At 47.7% G+C, this 18,599-nt stretch overlaps 1 protein-coding gene across 1 annotated transcript; it reads right to left on the bottom strand.

Moving 5' to 3' along the window:
• Window positions 1-270: 270 nt before the first annotated feature.
• Window positions 271-18,092, bottom strand: LOC136403618 (group 10 secretory phospholipase A2-like). The gene is made up of 4 exons (XM_066382570.1): window positions 17,986-18,092; window positions 13,136-13,286; window positions 11,394-11,503; window positions 271-414 (listed from the first exon to the last, which is right to left on the bottom strand). Exons 1-4 carry the CDS (start codon window positions 18,062-18,064, stop codon window positions 275-277), a joined length of 480 nt encoding a protein of 159 aa, XP_066238667.1. The 5' UTR covers window positions 18,065-18,092; the 3' UTR covers window positions 271-274.
• Window positions 18,093-18,599: the final 507 nt, after the last annotated feature.

Here is an 18,599-nt window from a genome sequence, read left to right as displayed (position 1 = left end):
CAGCCTTTTCGTAAAGGTTGTACCTCAAAAATGGTACTAAGCCCAATACAGTAATAAATACAGTTATGGTTTTATAAATAGGCGTGGGATTTTGACCTTAATCAAACTGGAAAACAGGCTCCAACCACAAGTTCTAGGATGGAGAGAGAAAGCAAACACAAGTTGCAGCTTTAACACTTGAACTCAATTCCTCCTTGTGAAGAACAATATGGCTGTGGATTAGAGAAAAGGAATTTTATTTCCTTGTACAAAAGAATATTTCAAGTCAAGCTAGTCAGTCACACTTGAAGTCCTGCCCACATAAAAAACGGGGGTAGAAGAGGTACTTTAAATTGTAGTCAGATTTGGCTAAGCAGTAAGCAATCTCCTGGTCACACCTGCACAAGAGTTCTTGACATTTGTCCTCTGCTGGTCCTGGAAGAAATGGGGAAACTGAAGTTAGAGCAGGGACTTGCAGAGATGTGAGGATAAACACGAGGAGGGCCAGTAACAGCAGGAAGGATCACAGATCGCATCTGTGTGACACTTGACAGTTCACCATGTGATGGTCGTCCTGGCAATTCCACCTGGAGGGAGGTGATGTTGGCCCCATTTTGCAGAAAAGGAAATTGAAGTTGTCAGAAGGGTTTTCAGATGCAGAGTCCAAAGTTTATTTGACCTTTTGGCTTCTCTTTTGTATCAATATTACACTATTTCATTTGAGATAGATAAGCAGTAGGAAGTCATCCAGGCCTTTGGAATGCTACGTCCTTGCTGTGTGGAAATGAGACAAGTCCTCATTTAAAATGGGGCATTACCCGCTTTGCTGGGTTACTGGGAAGCCTGGGTGAGGAAGCCTGTGTAAAGAGGCCTGGACATGCACTTGACCGATGTTGGTTCCACCTGCTGTCTGCCTTTCTCCAAGTCTCCTTCAGATGCTCAGAGAAAAATAGCTTGTTGTAGATAACAATTACTTATTCCAGCTCTCCCCTTCATCCAGGCTAAGTCTCCCTCTATGTTGGGAATTCCACTACTAGAGATTCATTACATTCATAAGGACACAGTTGTGATCTTTAATTGTATCTTGTGAATCTAGAAAGTAGAATGCTTTAGAGCTATGGATATCACCTAACCATTGCCACCCACTTGCCTTTTAGTGTGGGCCTTTATTCACATCACTGAGTGGGGGCGCCTATTGAACCCTTCCAGTTTCTTCCAGAGTCACAAGGAAGCATGAGCTTGGAAGCTAGCCAGAATGGCCTGACATCACTTCATCCTTCCCAGGCTGATCCCTCAGGAGCAGCCTGGGGACACTCATAGTACCTACTTCTAAGGTCTATTGGGAGATAGGAAAGAGACCGAGTCAGTAAAATTCAAGGGGTACAGGAGGCAGTAAGCTGAAGCTGACCTCCTCAAGCTGCTAGCTAGTCTTTAAAGACTCCCAGCCCTGGCCGGTTGGCTCAGTGGTAGAGCGTCGGCCTGGCATGCAGAAGTCCCGGGTTCGATTCCCGGCCAGGGCACACAGGAGAAGCGCCCATCTGCTTCTCCATCCCTCCCCCTCTCCTTCCTCTCTGTCTCTCTCTTCCCCTCCCGCAGCCGAGGCTCCATTGGAGCAAATTTGGCCCAGGCGCTGGGGATGGCTCCTTAGCCTCTGCCCCAGGCGCTAGAGTGGCTCTGGTCGCAACAGAGCGACCCCCCACCAGGGGCAGAGCATCGCCCCCTGGTGGGAGTGCCGGGTGGATCCCGGTCGGGCGCATGCGGGAGTCTGTCTCTCCCCGTTTCCAGCTTCAGAAAAATAAAATAAAATAAAATAAAATAAAAATAAAGACTCCCTCTTCAAGTGCACGAGTTCCTTCGAGGTGCTAGCAAGAGGAAGTATGAGAGGAAATGCACCAGCTTCTCTCTTGGGGCGACACCCAGAGAGTCTGGAAATGCCAGGAGGGGACCGAGTTGCGAGTGCAGGGGTGGAGCAGGAGGCAAGGCCCAGCACCCTCTGGCGGCCAGCTCCCCAGGCCCTGCTCTGTTTGCAAGACTGCGCACAGGTTGTCCAGACTCAGGCAGGCCTGCGGTTGCTGCCTTCAAATCCCCTCACTTTTTAAGAGTAAGCAATAAATAAATAATTTATATTAAGTGATATTAAATTACATTAAATAAATTACGTCACTGCTGGAAGTAGAAATTTTTATACCATAAATATAAAAAACTCATTTAAAACAAAAACATCTGGTCGCAACAGAGCGACGCCCCGGAGGGGCAAAGCATCGCCCCCTGGTGGGCAGAGCGTCGCCCCCTGGTGGGCGTGCCGGGTGGATCCCGGTCGGGGGCATGCGGGAGTCTGTCTGACTGTCTCTCCCCGTTTCCAGCTTCGGAAAAATACAAAAAAAAAAAAAAAGAAAAGAAAAAAAGAAAAAGCAAATAACCAGTGAGAATAAAGTTTCAATATCAAAGTCCAGTTAAATACTAGTGCCTACCTGAAGGCTGTAAGCCCCCAAATTGGGGTGTTAACCTCTCTAGTAGTCAGACTATCACACAATTGACACTTTCTCTGTTCCTAACTGGAAAAATGAACAGAAGATTGAAAGGAAAATTCTCATTTAAATTAAGAGAGAATTTAAGCTTCCCACACTCTAGGAAACACCCTAACTCCAAAAGCCTGTGTTTAAAAACCCTGCAAACTGGATGATTTTAATTTAAGAACATGGATAACAAAGTCGGGACGACAGGAGCCAGCATTTCTCGTGCAGCTATGTGAAGCCAGGCACTGGCGAAGGGCTCTGTGGTCCCCACTCCTCCAGTCCTCTCTGGGCAGTGCCACTGGCAGCCCAGTCTTACAGAAGAGAAATCTAGGAATCGGGGAGGAGAGGAGGGCCCCAACCCAGTCCTGCCCGATGCCTGGCCTCAGAGGAGGGGGTGAAATATCAACTCGGGATGTGCCTGTCTTTACAGTTCAGGTTTATACCAGAGGAATTTTAATAGTTTAGTAACAGCTTATATTTAAAAAAGAAATTAATGCCCTGGCTGGTTGGCTCAGTGGTAGAGCGTTGGCCTGGCATGCAGGAGTCCCGGGTTCGATTCCCGGCCAGGGCACACAGGCGAGGCGCCCATCAGCTTCTCCGCCTCTCCCCCTCTCCTTCCTCTCTGTCTCTCTCCTCCCCTCCCACAGCCAAGGCTCCACTGGATCAAAGTTGGCCCAGGCGCTTAGGATGACTCCATGGCCTCTGCCTCAGGCGCTAGAATGGCTCTGGTTGCAACAGAGCAACGCCCCAGATGGGCAGAGCATCGCTCCCTGGTGGTCATGCCGGGTGGATCCCGGTCGGGTGCATGTGGGAGTCTATCTGACTGCCTCCCTGTTTCCAACTTCTGAAAAATAAATAAAAATAAAAATTAATACTGCTATATTAAAAAAAATACATGCTCTATAACAAGACAGAAAAGGAAAAACACTAGAATGTTTACCAAACAGTTATCTGTACAGTGTATATGGGAGTTTTATTTCCCATAAAACTTTTACATTTTTAAAATTTATTTTTATGTATTTATTGATTTTAGCAAGAGAAAGAAAGAGAGAAACATTGGTTTGTTGTTCCACTTATTTATGCATTCACTGGTTGATTTTTTATATGTGCCCTGACCAGGGATCAAACCCACAACCTTGGTGTATTGGGACAATGCTCTAACCACCCGAGTTTTGCCAGCCGGGGCAGAACTTTTACATTTTGTAATTTCAAACTTTTCTAATTTGACCCATATGATACTATCATCGTGGAAAAACAATATGAACAAACATTGAAGAGTAGCTATTTCAAGGTTTATTTATGATATTTGTTAGATTTAAAATATACCATTCAGCGACAGTGCCAAAAGGAGGTGGCTTGTGGGACTTCAGTGGCCCTCCTCTTCCCTAATCCTTCCCAGGTGTCCTTTACCCCACCCCCTCTGCAAATAAACACAATTTACATTTTTTAAATGCCCTTCCCATGTAAATAAATGCCCCTTAAGTTCTTTAGCTCCCCTTTCGGGCTGGGGGGGCAGGGCTTCCTACCTATGAATCCTAGAGGTACCTCAAATACAGCATTCGACCCAACAATTCTAGGACTCAATGTTACAAAAACTCTCACACAAGTTCACAGAAATTTATGAACAGCCATGGTCTTGCAATCATGTATAGCAGTTGATGGGGACATGGAAAAAAAACAATAAAATACATTCAAACCAGAGACCAGTCATTCTCAACCATGGGCAGTCGTGTCCCCCAGGGTCATTTGACAGTGTCTGGAGACATTTCTGGTTGTCACACGTGTGGGGTGAAGGAGTGGTGCTACTGGCACCTGGGTTGGCAGAGGTCAGGCATGCCCTGACGATAGACACAGGACAGCCCCCTACGATAGAGAAGTAGCCAGCCCAAAATGTTAATTGTCAAAACTGAGAAACTGCCATTGATTATTACCTATCTTTAAAAGAATAGGGTTGACCCATATGTTCAAAGATGTCCAAAACACAATGTGAAATGACAACATATAAAAATACATGTATTGTGATCTGATCCTTATTATTATTATTATTGTATACCTACATATACACACACACACTAATCTGGAGGAAGAGGTGCCAAACTTAACAAGAACTAGTTAACTCTAATGGGTGGAGTATAAGTTTTTACATTACAATATTTCTGTAATGTTTGAATTTTTCAAAACAAATGTATTAGGTTTGAATCAGAAAAAGCGTGTTTTTTTAATTTAGACAGACAGGTTTAAAATAATGTATAAAAATTGGTAATAGAACCAGGCAGCGCAAGAGTGAGCCCTTCTGGCCATAAACTTTCCTTGGCCCGCTGCACAACAGAAACCTGGGCACCCTCGGAGCACTGTGACCTGATAGGGCAGGGACTCCTGAGGAAGGAGGCACAGAGGCTCCAGGGTGGCACTGTTCCCACAGAGCTAGCTAGAGGCCAGCAGTCTAAGGACATAGTGACTGGGACGAATACCCCCGCCAGCTCCTCTTCCCTCAGCCCATCTCTGAGTCCTGCAGTTCCACCTTCCAGCCAATACATATGTCCAGAAGCCAGGCCCGTGCACCACCACGCAGTGCCTCGCTTCCGCCTTTGCTCCCTCCAGGGTCTGGGCCATGCAGTAGCCAGAGTGGTTCAGTTACAAAGGAAATCAGATCATGTCCCTCCTCTGCTCAAAACCCTTCCTGGCTCCCCATCTCTCTCAGAGCAAAGCCTCCAACGCCCTGTGGAATCTGCCCGCCACCATCTGACACTATCACTCCATGCTCTCAGCCTAAGTGACTCTGCTCTGCCCTTGCTGTCCCCCTGGTGCTCCTCAGACCAACCCGTTATTCCTACCAGCTCTTCACATGGTTCCACTCATTCTCCAAGTCTCTGCTTTAATGGCACCTTGTCAGTGAGACCCTCTCTGATACCTGACCATTCCAAACAAACTATAGAAATGATCCCTGAAAGTATAGTCTTCTGACCATTCCATAGAAAAAAAAAACCCCACCCTGTATTCCTGCTTTTTTTTATTGAGGAAAAATTCCCACAACAAAATTACCATTTGAAAGCGCACAAGTCAGTGGTGGGATTTAGTAAATTCACAATGTTGTGTGACCATCACCTCTGTCTAGTTTCAAAACATTTCCATCACCCCAAAAGAGAGCTCATATACATTGAGAAGTCATTCCCCATTACCCCTCTCCTGAGAGCCTGTCAGCCACTAATCAGTTTTCTGTCCTTATAGTTTTGCCTATTCTGGACATTTTATGTATTTGGGATCATATGATATGTGTCATTTTGTGTCCTGCTTTTTTTACTCGGCGTCATGTTGTATGTAGCAGGTACATACTTCACCTGCTTTATTTTCTGACACAGCAGTTATAAAAGCACTTGGCACAGACACAATGTCCCACTCTTCTCCTTTCAGACTTCTCTGTCTTAGCTAAAACCTACCATGGAGGCTGGTGGCACAGAGTGGATTCTCAATAATATTTGTCGGGAGAATATAGAAAAGCCATATATCATTTCCAATTCTCATACAAACACAGCATCTAAGTTTTATTATTCCCATTTTACAGATGTGTAAAGTGAGGCTCAAAGGGATTCAGTAACGTGTCCAAGGCCACAGAACTGAGAAGGGGTGAAGCAGGTCTCGAGCCCAGGATCTCCCGATCCAATGCCTATACCTCCCTTGTGTTCCCACCCTCCTCTCTAAGCAAGAAAGATTTGTTTTTTTTTAAGGTGAGAGCAGGGGAGATAGTGAGGCAGACTCCCACATGTGCCCAAACAGGACCCAGCCAGCAACCTCTCTGGGGCTGATGCTTGAGTACCAAGCTATTTCTAGTACCTGAGGCTGACACACTTGGCCTGAGCAAGCTATCTTCAGTGCTCAGGGTCACACTGAAACTGTGGGAGGGGAAGAGGGAGAGAAGGGGAAGAGGGACAGGAAGAGAAGAAGTAGATGGTTGCTTCTCTTGTGTGCCTTGACTGGGAATCAAACCCAGGACGTCCATATGCCAGGCCAATGCTCTATTCACTGAGCCACTGGCCAGGGCTAAAAGATTCTTTCAAAAGCAAGACTTGGTCTCACTGCTCCATAGCCTCAGAGACCCAACAGCATCATGTTATTCAAGAATAATAAAAACTTAAAAGGAAAAATAGCTCCCAAGAGTTAAGTTTAAAATAAAAGCCTGCTAGTAAATATTATTATAGGCTTAAAAATTTTTAAATATATTCAAGTAAGGCCCATAAATGGAAAATGGGCCACACCTGTAATTAAGTAAACAACTATGTTCAGAATATCTCCAAACTGAATAAGAGAATATTTTTAGCCAAAAATGCATAATAGATATTTTGGTTCTCTTCGTTTGGTTCAGGGAGGGCAGTTCTGTAAACAGGCACAGACTCCACCAATAAATATTTTACAAGCACCATTTTCACATGGATGTGGGCAAGCAAAACATGCAAGTTGAAGGGAAGAACGGAAAGATCTTTAACAGATTTCCAATTCAAGGCCGATTTTACTTCCTCTCCGCACACCCGGAAGGGGTAAGTTTGGGGACAGAAAATGTGCCCCAGAGTGAGCACATCACCACCAAGTTAGGCAAGTAATTTCTTTCCCTGGGCATCAGTTTCCCCAACTCTAAATGAGAGGGCTTGATGAGATGATGTCTGGGGCACTTTCAGTCCTAAACATTAATATTATGTCTCAATATTAATTTGGCTTGACCTTATGCCAGCTCCTAAGTCATACTAAGGAGGTATGGCTCAGAATCTGTGCATAGCTAAAAACACCCTTCTAGTAACCCTTATGACTGCTTCCTTTCCTCCAGGACAGAACAAGTTACAGAGGCTAGGGTTTTAGTAGAAAGTGGCACCAAAACTTCAATTCTCTCTACTGGGAGGTTGTGGGGTCAGAGAGAGATTCAGACTAGGATGAGGGAGAAAGTAATACCCCTGTCTAATCGGTTTACCACACTAACAACCCTTTTTCCAGGTTACTGTACTGGGCCTTTGTCACTTTCTTCCTTCTTTCTTTTCTCTTTTTTTTTAAATTTTTATTTTTTACTTATTTTTTACAGGGACAGAGAGAGAGAGTCAGAGAGAGGGATAGACAGGGACAGAAAGACAGGAATGGAGAGAGATGAGAAGCATCAATCATCAGTTTTTCGTTGCAACACCTTAGTTGTTCAGTGATTGCTTTCTCATATGTGCCTTGACCGCAGGTCTTCAGCAGACCGAGTAATCCCTTGCTCGAGCCAGCAACCTTGGGCTCTCGAACCTGGGTCTTCTGCATCCCAGTCCAACACTCTATCCACTGCACCACCACCTAGTCAGGCACTAACAACCCTTTTTTAATCTTTGCAACACCCACCTTCAAGGTAAGGAAACTGAGGACCAGAGAGTCATCCATCTAGGTACAAAAGATTTCAACAAGGGAAAGAAGAGTCTCTTCAACAAATGGTACTGGACAACTGGATATCCACATGCAAAAGAATGAAGTTGGACTCCCCTGACCAGGCAGTGGCGCAGTGGATAGAGCGTCGGACTGGGATGCTGAGGACCCAGGTTCGAGATCCCGAGGTAGCCAGCTTGAGCGCGGGCTCATCTGGTTTGCGCAAAAGCTCACCAGCTTGAGCCCAAGGTCACTGGCTCAAGCAAGGGGTTACTCGGTCTGCTGAAAGCCTGCGGTCAAGGCACATATGAGAAAGCAATCAATGAACAACTAAAGTGTCGCAATGCGCCACGAAAAGCTAATGATTGATGCTTCTCATCTCTCCGTCCCTGTCTATCCTTCTGACTCTCTCTCTGTCTCTGTAAAAAACAAACAAACAAAAAATTACATAACTCAAATTGGATTTAATGACCTAAATAGAAGGATTCAAACCCTGGCTGGTTTGAATCAATCGATGACCACATAAATGAATGGAACAAGTCTATGTTTCTTTTTCTCTTGCCTTTTTTCTCTATCTCTCTCCCTTCTCTCTCTCTAAAACCTCAATAAATAATTTTTTTTAATTTTTAAATGAGCAAAAGACTTGAACAGACAATTCTCCAAAGTTATAAAAATGGCCAACAAGCACATGAAAAGATGTTCAATGTCATTGGGGAAAAGCATATCAAAACCACAGTGAGAATACTACTCACCCCAACTGATAAATACCATCCATCAGAAGACAATCTGTCTATCCATCATTCATCTACCTTTTTATTTTTAGTGAGAGAAAGACAAACAAACATACAGACAGGAAGGAAGAGAGATGAGAAATATAACTCATAGTTATATTTCATAGCAGCACTTTAGTTGCTTTTCATTGATTGCTTCTCATACACATCTTGATGGGTGGGGGTGTTCCAGCTGAGCCAGTGACCCCTTGCTCAAACCAGTGACCTTGAGCTCAAGCCAGAGACCATGGGATCATGTTGTAGATCAGGGGTCCCCAAACTACGGCCCGCGGGCCACATGCGGCTCCCTGAGGCCATTTATCTGGCCCCCGCCGCACTTCCGGAAGGGGAACCTCTTTCATTGGTGGTCAGTGAGAGGAGCATCCGCATCCTGTGCTCCTGGAGTACTGTATGTGGCGGCGCCAGTGATAGGGGATATATGCGTCATGGCTTCGGAAGCGTGTCATATCACTTGTTACGGCTAGCAGTGACAAATATGGAACCGGACATTGACTATCTCATTAGCCAAAAGCAGGCCCGTAGTTCCCATTGAAATACTGGTCAGTTTGTTGATTTAAATTTACTTGTTGTTTATTTTAAATATTGTATTTGTTCCCATTTTGTTTTTTTACTTTAAAATAAGATATGTTGGCTCAGCGGTAGAGCGTCGGCCTGGCGTGCGGGGGACCCGGGTTCGATTCCCGGCCAGGGCACATGGGAGGGGTGCCCATTTGCTTCTCCACCCCCCCACTCCTTCCTCTCTGTCTCTCTCTTCCCCTCCCACAGCCAAGGCTCCATTAGAGCAAACATGGCCCGGGCGCTGGGGATGGCTCCTTGGCCTCTGCCCCAGGCGCTAGAGTGGCTCTGGTCGCTGCAGAGTGATGCCCCAGAGGGGCAGAGCGTCGCCCCCTGGTGGGCAAAGCGTCGCCCCTGGTGGGCGTGCCGGGTGGATCCCGGTCGGGCGCATGCGGGAGTCTGTCTGACTGTCTCTCCCCGTTTCCAGCTTCAGAAAAATACAAAAAAAAAAAAAAAGAAAAGAAAAGAAAAAAGATATGTGCAGTGTGCATAGGGATTTGTTCATAGTTTTTTTTTATAGTCCAGCCCTCCAACGGTCTGAGGGACAGTGAACTGGCCCCCTGTGTAAAAAGTTTGGAGACCCCTGTTGTAGATGATCCCACGCTCAAGCCAGTGACCCTGCACTCAAGCTGATGAGCCTGTGCTCAAGCTGGTGATGCTCTATCTACTGTGCCACCACTGCTCAGGCCATTGTATTAATATATTGTTTTGATGCGTGTCAAAGTAATTTGCAGAGATCACATCAGGCTGTATATTTTCTTTTTAATTATTTTTTAATTTTTGATTGATTTTAGAGAGGTGAGGGGAAAGCATTCATTTGTTCCACTTAATTGTGCATTCACTGATTGCTTCCTGTATGTGCACTGACCAAAAACAAAACCCAGCCTGACCAGGCGGTGGTGCAGTGGATAGAGTGTTGGACTGGGATGTGGAGGACCCATGTTCGAGACCCTGAGGTCGCCAGCTTGAGTGCGGGCTCATCTGGTTTGAGCAAGGCTCACCAGCTTGGACCCAAGGTCGCTGGCTCAAGCAAGGGTCATTCTGTCTGCTGTAGCCCCCTCCCCCTGTCAAGGCACATATGAGAAATCAATCAATGAACAACTAAGGAGCTGCAACGAAGAATTGATGCTTCTCATCTCTCTCCCTTGCTGTCTATCTGTCCCTCTCTCTGACTCTCTCTGTCTCTGCCACAAAAAAACAAAACAAAACAAACAAAAAAAAAAACACAAAGAAACCCACAACCTTGGCATTTCAGAAGGACACTAACTGAGCTAGCTGGTCAGGGCCTCTTTCTAATTTTTAATTCACAGTAACTCATGAAGATATTCTCTTTGTCAAAAATGGAAACATTACAGAGAACATGAAGTTGCTTTCTACCATCACTCCCCTCAACCTGATTTTTTCTTTTTTTCTTTTTTCTTTTTTTTGAGAGACAGGCAGGGAGAGAGAGAGAGACAGGAAGATTGAGCTGTTCCTGTATATGCCCTGACCAGAGATCGAACTGGCAACCTCTGCTTCTGGACAACGCTCCAACCAACTGAGCTATCTGGCCAGGGCTACAAGGCTACAAGTTTTTCTTTTTAACACAATGGTGCTTTAAAATTGAACATGTCGCCTGACCTGTGGTGACGCAGTGGATAAAGCGTCAACCTGGAAATGCTGAGGTTGCCGGTTCAAAACCCCGGGCTTGCCTGGTCAAGGCACATATGGGAGTTGATGCTTCCAGCTCCTCCCACCTTCTCTCTCTGTTTCTCTTCTCTCCTCTCTAAAAATGAATAAATAAAAGAAAAGAAAAGAAAAAAGAAAAAAAATTGAACATGTCATTCTGCAGTTTGCTTTTTCACTCAATCCCTTTCCATGTCAGCATATGGTTCTACCTATCCTTTCTTCAGGCCACAGTCTTCCACAGTAGGAATCATGGGTTCAAATACTCAGGCCACATCTAGTAAACATTTAAGTTGTTTGTATCTGGTGTTATTTCTATTTTTCAGTTTTTGTCCAGACAGCAAAGAGATAGGTTTGTTTACTTTTCTAAAGTGCTCACAATTAAATATAACTTATATTAGATGAATCCAAAGTGTGGTCCATGGAGAGGTGGAAGCAGAGGTAAGTTATTACAACCACGAAGCCCCAGGGACTCAGCGAAGTGGGTGGGGTGTCGCTGGGTACTCACCACACTCGATGCGCTGATCGATGCACTTCCAGGAATAGGGCTCCAACTTGGCCTTGCAGCCAGCCTCCTCCTTGGCATGCTGGTAGCAGCAGTCGTGACGATGACAGCACCTGTGGATGGCAGACAGGCAGAACTGCAGGTGGGTGAAGGCAGGGCTGCTACCCTGGCCATTCTCCCATGCCAGGGCAATTGGTGGCCATCTTCTGGTCCAAATTTAGTCCCTGAGAATCCTACCTGGGAAGTAATTCTGCAGTGTGTCTTTCCCCTGCCTGCTTCACTGAGTCTCTGAGCTCCAGCAGAACCTGTCCCCTCTCTGTTGCTAGAGCGAGCCTGCCTCAGCCTTTGCCCTCTGCCTGGAACAACTTCATGCCCACTCTTCCTCCTTTAGGGCTCAGCCTAAGCACCAACCCTCATTCTCAGAATATCATCAGGCCCCCTACCTCCCAAGTTATAAGCATCTCCTTGTTACACCTTCTCTTAAAACCAGGTTCCTTCAGCTTAGGGCAGGTTTAATGAGACCCTCATTAGCTAGAAGATTAACACCTGTCCTCTTCACTGACCAGAGCTCTAAGAGGTGAGACCATTTCTGTCTTGTTCCTCACAGTGTCACCAACACCCAGCCCAGCCAAGCCCAGGGCCTGCCCTATAATAGGGCCTCAATAATAATAATAATAATTTACTATTGAAGAAGTCCCTAAGGAACACCTACAGATGTCCCTAAACCTGCCCATTTCATTCATTCCCTGGTGTTGCCCCCATCCAGCCAGCAGCGCCACTCTGTGCTGAGCCCTCGGCTGAGTCTGGCAGGCACAGGTCAGCCAGATTCTGCTCTGGCCTCAGGGAGCTCCCAGTGTGGTGTGTGTGTGTAGGGAGGAGGCAGACAAGCCACCAGACGCCACATGCATAGTGAGAAGTGCTAGGATGTGGGGTAAGGCGAGGGGATTCTGGGAGCCAGAGGAGGTGCCATGCCCAGTCAGACTTCAGGGAGACTGCCTAGAGAGGGCACCGCTCTGCCAGCACCTGGGAAGACATACAGGAACCGGACCCCTGGAGTATGGGAAGGCACGGCCGCAGCCAGAGCCTTGACAGTACAAGGCTGAGAAAAGCCCTGTTAGTGACAGTCACATCCTGCAAGCTAGGGAAGAGACAATCAAATTCTGTCCTCTGTCACCTACTAGCTGTGTGGAAATGGGTGAGTGGCTGTGCCTCTCTGAGCTTCAGAGCCTCCGTGCAGAAAACAGGGAAAGCTACTGTGCCTGTTTCCAAGGATGGCCATGAGGGTAAATGAGAAGAAGTCGTGGAAAGATATAAAGGTCCATTGCCTTGCAAAGAACAGGCAATTTCACATGGTAGCAGGGTGCAGTGATAAGGGCCATGAACCCAGGAAGACTTCTGGGGTTCAAATCCCATCCCCCCTTACTCTCTATGTATCCCAGACAAGTTACTTAATCTTTCTATGCCTCAGTTTCCTCATTTATAAAATCGGATTATTGTGAGGAGTCAGGGAGGTTCTCAAAACAGTTTCTGGTACACTTTAAGTCTAATAACTTTATCTTTCTCAGCCAAAGTAACCATCCCACAGCCAGATTTTGAGGGGGCAGCTGGTACCAAGGTTTGGCCTTATTGGCCATGCTACCCAAGAAGCCGTCTGCCTACAAGGTGTACCTTGCACTATTTCTTCATAGGCCTTAACTACCCCAGAAGAGGGGCGACCTTCTAGCCTGGCCCAAGCATGAACTCACCGGTCAATGGCATCCAGGGGCCGGCCACTGCCACCCAGGCCACAATAGCAGCCATAACTAATATAGGCCAGGGGGCTGCGAGGGCCCACACAGTATATGGTCTCTGCCAGTTCTACGAGCCCACGCCGGTGCACATGTGACTTCACGGAGCCTGGAGGGAAACAAAAGTTAGAGGCTGAAGGTCAGGTCTGCCCTGGCCCTGGGGAAGGGGCCTGAGAAAAGTCATGGAAGATCACTGCTTGGGTTTGAATCCTGCTGCTCCTACTTCCCATATGAGCCTTGACTGTGGGGCTACAGCAGACCGAGCAACCCCTTGCTTGAGCCAGCGACCTTGGGTCCAAGCTTGTGAGCTTTTGCTCAAACCAGATGAGCCCACGCTCAAGCTGGCGACTTCGGGGTCTCAAACCTGGGTCCTCTGCATCCCAGTCCGACGCTCTATCCACTGCGCCACCGCCTGGTCAGGATTGCTCCTACTTCCTAGCTGTGTGACCTCGGACAACTTATTCAAGCTCTCTGTTCCTTGTTTTCCTCATCTGTAAAATAGGGGGCTACGTGTACCTCACTTTATAGGATGCATTGATATCATGCATGTAAAATGCCTGGCATGTAACACTTTCTAACAATTATTGCCAGTATCCTCAAGGTGGCCATGAAAGAGAAAACAAGACACAGAGCAATAGCATCTGGAAGATCCCACCCGGGCCTCTGCATAGACTGGTCCCTTTTCCTAGAATGCCTTGATTCCCCATCTCCTTCCCCTGTCAATTCCAGACACAGCTCAAGTTCAACTTGTGCATCAAGTGTCTGTCCAGTTGCTTGTGATGAGCACTGGATGTCAGACAAGCTAAACAGGGTCCCTGCCACCAAGGAGGGCTCTAGGGGACCTCCATGTCCCTGGTTCTCCCCGCACCACTACCACCACTTCCTTCAAGACTCTGAGTGAGGGGTCTTTACATCTCCCCTTATTGTTACTGTGGGCACAGCTTCCCCTACACAGCCCAGCCATGGTTCTGCCACACAGCAGTGCACAGCGGACGAAACTGGACCCCTTGCCTCTCATAGGTGAGAGAGAGGAGACCCGGGCAGGAAGGATGACCCCCACAGTTACACGGCGTCCAAGAACCTGGCTGACTGGGGCTCCAACCCAGTGTTCATTCCTCCCCACCCAGTAACAGCAGGGTGGCAGAGCTGAGGGACAAGGCAGGGGCCACTGCTCAGGGCCAGGCATCTCCAGACCCACTGTGACATGGGCATCAGAGAATCCCAGAGCAACTCTTCCTTTTGGTGAGGGCAATGAATCTACTCTCTGGTGTTTGTTCCAAAACAAGTCAGAGTAATAGAAGGAAAGGTAGTCACTTGAACCTCATCCTGCACAAGACAATGGCATAGCCTCCTAGTCCTGTGGGTGGCTGTCATCCCATTTACATATGGGGAACTGAGGCTGAGGGAGGTGAAAGGACCCATCTTAGGTCCCAGGGCTGGTGGCCTCAGCACAGAAGCTCACGCTCAGGCCTGTCTCACTCCTGGGAGACCGCTCTCCTCTGCTCTGGGGCTGCCCACCCAGAGATTAATGCACTGCATTTGGTCATCATGGCTCTTTTTATCTAAAACAAGTTTTTGTTTTTGTTCTTGTTTTCTTTTTTTTCCTTATGAAGCTGGAAACGGGGAGAGACAGTCAGACAGACTTCTACATGCGCCCAACCGGGATCCACCCGGCACGCCCACCAGGGGCTACGCTCTGCCCACCAGGGGGCAATGCTCTGCCCCTCTGGGGCATCACTCCGCCACGACCAGAGCCACTCTAGCGCCTGGGGCAGAGGCCAAGGAGCCATCCCCAGCGCCCGGGCCATCTCTGCTCCAATGGAGCCTTGGCTGCGGGAGGGGAAGAGAGAGACAGAGAGGAAGGAGGGGGCGGGGGTGGAGAAACAAATGGGCGCTTCTCCTATGTGCCCTGGCCGGGAATCGAACCCGGGTCCCCCGCACGCCAGGCCAACGCTCTACCGCTGAGCCAACCGGCCAGGGCCTAAAACAAGTTTTTATTATACTGACTTTTTTGAAGAGTACAGACCAAAATTAAATCCTTTTTTTTTTTCTCAGTGGCGAAGGTAGCATATTCTTGTGAGGGAATACAGATGAGTTAAATACAAAGCAAAAAAAAAAAAAAGTTTAGAGTGAACAGCTTCACCTTCCTTTCTGGATGTCCAGTCCTCACTCTCCAAGGACTTGCCAAGTGCTGTTCCCAGCTGCCCACAGCTCTGCCTGAAATCCCTCCATCCTCCAGAGAAAGCTCAGGGGCCTCACTGCAGTCTGGAGCCTGACGGTTCCTCCTCTCCAGTGTCCTCTCTCAAAGCCCATCACACAGAGCCTGCTCATCATTTCCGGTTCCCCCAAATTTCCCATCACATATATCCTGTGCTGCTGTTGCCCATCCTCTAGCACAGGCATGGCCAACATACTGCCCACGGGCCGGATCCAGCCCACATACTGAGTTTATGCGGCCCGTGATTAAATTTTTAACATTCTCTGCTACTTTAAAATCTCAGCTACTCAGAAGCGGAAGCGTCTTTGATTATTGGAAATCGAGATATTTAAGAAGATAGTGATAAGCGGAAAAGAATTCCGCGTGTGACTAATCTAGGGTTAACTTCCAATAATTGGTCGAATGGATTCCCGATACTTCTTTATTTTTAAAAGAAATTCCATTATAAAGATTTACAACTTTTGTACTCGTCTGTACTCAATATGAACTGTTTGACATTTAGCGGCAATGGGAAACCCACATTCTTTTAAGTGGAGTTTGCCAGTACGCACCCAAGGTCAAACAATTCATTATTTTTGTGGTCAGGTGTGCTGAATCAAGTGGCATTGTAGCATAGACAATAACTGCAGTTGATAACTGAAAACGTGTCCAGGCTGTTTATAAAAAGAAATAATTGTTTTATTTGCGATATAACCCCTTCAAACTCATTCTATTAATTAAATATTGTTTCGATTGATTGCGATACAGTTTGGATATTTATATGGTATGTATTAATTATATTTTTACTAAAATATATTTTTAGCCTGACCAGGCGGTGGCGCAGGGGACAGAGTGTCGGACTGGGATGTGGAACACCCAGGTTCGAGACCCCGAGGTCGCCAGCTTGAGCGTGGGCTCATCTGGTTTGAGCAAAAATTCACCAGCTTGGACCCAAGGTCACTGGCTCAAGCAAGGGGTTACTCGGTCTGCTGAAGGCCCATGGTCAAGGCAATATGAGAAAGCAATCAATGAACACAACTAAGGTGTCGCAATGCACAACTAAAAACTAATGATTGATGCTTCCCATCTCTCCGTTCCTGTCTGTCTGTCCCTGTCTATCCCTCTCTCTGATTCTGTCTCTGTAAAAAAATTAAATTAAATTTTTTTTAAAAAGTAAATTTTTATTAAAATAACATTGTATATTAAAATTTTTTTCACTCACATTTATTCATAAACAAATTACATAATAAAATTTTGTTTACTTAAACGAATCATTTTTGGATTTAACATTTTTTAATTTTAATATTTCGTCCGGCCTGTGAAAAGTTTTCTTTCTAATCTGGCCCGGGGGCAAAAACTGTTGGCTACGCCTGCTCTAGCAGCTTACCTGTCACTATCTAGAATCTGCCTCATCCTCAGGTGACCAGAGGCCCTTGTCACACTGTGCTGCTATCTGCTATAGGAGTGACTCTCTAGCCTGGAGCGCTTTGGGGGAAGATCTCTGTCATAGGCAGCTCCGGATCCCCTGTCATGAGGTGGGCTTCCAGAAAAGGCTCCTGGACGTCTGTATCCACCAAGCCCCAGTCTAAGCATACCTGACAGAGCCCCAGTCTTAACCCTATACCCTACAGTTGTCCTCAGAGGTCTCCAACCCTGACCTAACCACACTGTGGCGTCTCAGGGTCCCGGATACAGCCCTATGGGGAACCCAAGCATGGGGATGACACCCAGGACTGGGTTTGGAACCAAGGAAAACACTCCCTCTGGGCCGGCTTAGGTGGGGCAGGTCACTCTGGGGTCTGTTTGCTCTGTCTGCCCACAGCAGCCTGGAGAGTCAAGGCTGTCCCGGCTTCCTATCTTGCTATGGGCCAGAAGAGGGGGGAGGGGGTGGTGTGTGTGTGTGTGTGTGTTTTCTCCTTGGGATATCTTTGCTTGTGCCTGTGTGTGAGCCTATCCATGAGCCCTACACCTAAGTGCCCAGGTGAGGCTGGAGGTGTCTGTGCATATTATGTGGTATCTGTATTATTTTCCAGTGAGTATGTGTTCCTGTGCACCCCAGAAATGGGCAGTCACTGAGGGGACCTCTCCAGGGCCGTTGCCCAGGGATGGGTGAGAAGGCAACCTCATGTTCTTCCCTGAGCCCAGGAATGGCGGGGCCCTTCTTCCCCTGCCTTTCCCAGCCTCTGGTACCCCCGGTCACCCTACCTCAGGCCCAGGGACACAGGAGTGTACCATCAGCTCACAGGATCTCAAGACAGGTGGATGGGGAGGGTCTGGTGCTGAAGAGGGTTACAGAGAGTGAATGGGGTGTCTGGGGAGGACACGGAGACCCTGGGGAAGGGCTGTGCTAGCTTGGGGGCCCTGGGAGGAGTGGATGAGTGGAAGCTCTTGGGAAAGACTGGACGACAGGGCTCTTGGAAACCTGGTAAGAAATGTGTTAGTGAGCCAGAGAAATGAGGGCTTGGGGCTGTAGAGCTCCTGGGACCTTGGGAAGGGCTGGTGAGTTGGTGTCCTTGTAGAGGGCTGGAGAGTAGGGCTCCTGGGCCAGGAGAGAGGGCTGAAGGAGTCCCAGGAACTCCTTGGTCCTTTGAGGGGCCCATTCCTCACTCACCTGCGCTGGGCAGGAGTCCGGGTACTAATAGCAGCAGCAGCGGCAGCATTACAGGCTGGCCCAGGGGGAGCTGACCCATAGGATGGTGGCAGGCTGGCCCAGGGGGAGCTGACCCATAGGATGGTGGCAGGTGTGGGACGATCTGACGGGCAGCGTAGTCACCAAGCCCAGTCCGAACCCCCTCCCCTAAACCCCGCCCAGTTCCGCCCCTGACCTCACCTTACCGCAGGACCGACCAAGGGCGGAGCCGACTAAGGCGGGCCCCTGGGGCTGCAAGAAAAGTCCTTCCCCGACCTCTGCATCTTGGTCATCGACCGGGCTCGTGAGACCAAGAGAGAGAATCCAGCCCAGGAAGTCTCAGGTTAGGGTTGGGGAGAATTACAGAGGAAAGGAGTTTAGCATAGGTGGAGTCTGTCCTGGACCATAAATAGCAAAAAGCCATTGTAGATTCCAGGCTTAGCAAAAGGCTAAGTTCTCCCCTCTCCACCTCCATATTTGGCTATTATGCTGAGTATTTGCACCCACTCCACTTGCTTCCTTGACGTGCTGGAAGCAATTTAAATGCCCTTCCTCGGACTCTTTGTTTGTTTTCAGATGTTGGTAGATTTCACTAA

The sequence above is a fragment of the Saccopteryx leptura genome, chromosome 4 (assembly GCF_036850995.1).
Source record: "Saccopteryx leptura isolate mSacLep1 chromosome 4, mSacLep1_pri_phased_curated, whole genome shotgun sequence".
In the NCBI taxonomy this organism is placed as follows: Eukaryota; Metazoa; Chordata; class Mammalia; order Chiroptera; family Emballonuridae; genus Saccopteryx; species Saccopteryx leptura.
Note: the sequence above shows the minus strand (reverse complement) of the source record. Positions and strands in the feature narration are given on the sequence as shown.

Excerpts from the sequence above, each read along its gene's own strand:
- LOC136403618 (XM_066382570.1), bottom strand. The coding sequence starts at position 18,064 with ATGGGTCAGCTCCCCCTGGGCCAGCCTGTAATGCTGCCGCTGCTGCTG. Across the intron at positions 13,287-17,985 it reads CGGACTCCTGCCCAGCGCAG|GCTCCGTGAAGTCACATGTG; the intron begins GTGAGTGAGGAA and ends GTTTCCCTCCAG. Across the intron at positions 11,504-13,135 it reads CCCCTGGATGCCATTGACCG|GTGCTGTCATCGTCACGACT; the intron begins GTGAGTTCATGC and ends TGCCATCCACAG.